Source organism: Apium graveolens, chromosome 5, assembly GCF_009905375.1.
Source record: "Apium graveolens cultivar Ventura chromosome 5, ASM990537v1, whole genome shotgun sequence".
Taxonomy (NCBI): Eukaryota; Viridiplantae; Streptophyta; class Magnoliopsida; order Apiales; family Apiaceae; genus Apium; species Apium graveolens.
Genome location: NC_133651.1, coordinates 259,853,883 through 259,856,740, shown reverse-complemented (window position 1 = coordinate 259,856,740; position 2,858 = coordinate 259,853,883). Strand labels below are relative to the sequence as shown.

The 2,858-nt window shown below is 30.0% G+C and overlaps 1 protein-coding gene across 1 annotated transcript; it reads left to right on the top strand.

The window, feature by feature from the left end:
* Nucleotides 1-223: 223 nt before the first annotated feature.
* Nucleotides 224-2,437, top strand: LOC141725115 (large ribosomal subunit protein eL38z/eL38y). The gene is made up of 3 exons (XM_074527532.1): nucleotides 224-346; nucleotides 944-1,127; nucleotides 2,220-2,437. The coding sequence occupies exons 1-3, from the start codon at nucleotides 344-346 to the stop codon at nucleotides 2,240-2,242; spliced, it is 210 nt and encodes a 69-aa protein (XP_074383633.1). The 5' UTR covers nucleotides 224-343; the 3' UTR covers nucleotides 2,243-2,437.
* Nucleotides 2,438-2,858: the final 421 nt, after the last annotated feature.

Genomic DNA, 2,858 nt, shown 5'->3' with positions numbered 1-2,858 from the left:
AAAGTTTTTTCAATTTAATGACCCACAAGTTAGTTATGAGTTCATTGATGAAATAGCCATTTAACCCATTTTATTCATCAAATTCAAACTTTATTTCAAGTACCGTTGAGCTAATTGTATGAGAACTTGATTGCAAATATTTAAAAATCAAATTGAGGTTGAAGTTTAACCCATTTTTTAATGAGGCCCATGAAGAATAACTAAAATTAAATTGGGCCAGGCCTAAACACTTAAAACGGGTTAAAATTACAAGTAGGCCAGTAGGGTTTTTCCGGAGTCTTATAAAACATCAAAACAAGTTGACAACCAGGGTTTCGCCTCCTCTTCCTCTACTGCCTCTAAAATGGTACTCATCTTTTCTCTAATCTTGCTCCTATTTTCATCTTACTAGTGTAAAATGTCGCCGATTTATAATTTCATAAGCTTTAAGTTGATTATATAATTTGTAATCTTGTTGTATCGTTTTTTTTACTTGACCCCTGTGCTAATACATGTTAGATATATTATCGTATGTATTATTTATGTTTGATTAGTGATTATGATAAATTGATGATTTATTAATGATTGTGATGATTGTTGTAATACATTTGACATTTTGTAGTCTCGAATTAATTGTTGAGTTGAAACTTTTGGTGGTCAATTAATCAACTCATTTGTTATAGAATTGAATTTATTCTGTTTTTTGTATAGTATAGATTTAAAATCATAAAAACACTCAAGTCCTGGATTAGAAATGATTTTTTAAAGAGTTTTTTCGGGCAAGTCTTTCAATTCAGTGGAAATCATGTTTAAGGTTTTGCGGGGTTTATTGCTGGTTTATGATTGTGTTGAGTGTTAGATTTTCATGCGTTATGTAAGTTTGTGCCCTGTTGGATGTTACGAGTTCTTATTGTTTTGGTATTGGAATTGAATATGTTTTGGTATTGGAATTGAATATTTACAGCCGAAGCAGATTCATGAGATCAAGGATTTCCTCCTTACTGCCAGAAGGAAGGATGCACGTTCTGTGAAGATCAAGAAGAATAAGGACGTTGTCAAGTTCAAGGTTCGTTGCTCAAAATACTTGTACACACTATGTGTATTTGATGCTGAGAAGGCTGAAAAGTTGAAGCAATCTCTTCCCCCAGGTTAGTTGTCTTCAAGATTTTTACTTCTCGTGAATGTACTTGTTACAACTTTAGCCTTTGTTAGTGGTTAGCTTTTCCTGGTTGGATCAAAAGCCTGTGTATTATGTATATACATGTTCTAATGATTTGTAGAGAGGGATTTTATGCATTTAGCTTGTATTTCAAGGATATGATGTATAGTTGCACTATACATCAATGATATGATGTATACCCAGTGTTCTAAAAAGCGGAAATTGGGATTGTTCGGTGGAGGGATCTTTTAGTGATTAATCGGAGTAATAATTGGAAGCAATTTATTAATAAATAATAATAAATAATTCTATTTAAATGACATTTTATAAGATTTATAAAAATAAAATTACATATCATTTATTTAAAATTTTCATAGTTAAAAATTACTAGTTACTAGTTCAGACCTCAAGATTTAAAATAAATTGAATGAGGGTAGAACAAAACAATACAAATATGAAATATGTGATCATTGTTGAGTAAATTTAAAATACTTTAAGATTGTGAATCGATCGAGCAAGGGAGTTGAGTGTTGATATTTGAGAGTAATTCAATTAGGGATTTAGATTTAGGGATATAAGAATATACTATTGTTTCCGTATGTAAAAGAGTCAATATATTAATATATTATTAGTAATATTAATTATTAATTATTAAATATTAAATATTATTTTAAAAAACTATAATTTTTCTTAATAATTTTTTTTTAATTTTTAAAATTTGACCGATTTGACCGATTTTTGACCTGATTCGATCGATTTTTCCCGAAATGACCGACTTTTGACCGATTTTTTAAAAAACCGTACTTTGACCCGATTAACGATTAATCGAGACGGGACCTGTCCGGACTCCTATTAATCGGCCGATTAATCGGTTAATCGGCCGATTTTTAGAACACTATATATGCCTTTTAACTTGATGGGTATCTAAATCTACCATATCCTAAGAAAATGTCATATTTGTAAAAATGTTATATTTCCGGATCTTAGTAACTTGTTTATATAGCTTTGGCCTTGTGTATCTGCTGAATAAGTGGTATTTATTTTTACCTGTTTTGCTTATTTATGTTCATTTGTATTGCAGGTTTGAGCGTTCAGGACCTTTAAGAACTTTGATTGTCTTCGTTTTCAGAACCGGTCCCTTTTTCATTCAGTTTTACTTTTTGGCAATAGTCGTTGAACTTAGTTTGTAATGAGAATGAATGTGTACTACTCCTAAACCAAAGTATTCACATCTCATGGAACTGTAGACTTATCTGATTGATTGAATTACTTCAATTTAAGCGCCTCCTATTTTGTTTATTGCTCAACTTAAAATTATTGATTCTATTAAGAGGAAACATATCTTCTATAGATTTTAATTGCTTTAATGTGGTTGGGCCACATAGTGAAGCAGATAGCTTATTAAGTTCGTATTAGAGCAAAAAATAGTTTGAATAAATATTTGTTTATGAATAGGGTTAATAGGCTAAAACATAATCGAAGTGACCTAAAACTTGCAATTGGTTACTGAACTTAAAAAATTTGTATTTACGTAATTCATGAAATCAAAACTTGCATTTAGGTCACTACCATTAACATTATTAACATAATAAAAGCTGAACTTATAATTACAAAACTGAACTCAACCCTAACTTGCATTCACATTGGTAGATTAATATAAACTTGTAATTATCGTTACTGAATAAAAATAAACTTGCAAATGGGATCTAAATAAAAACAA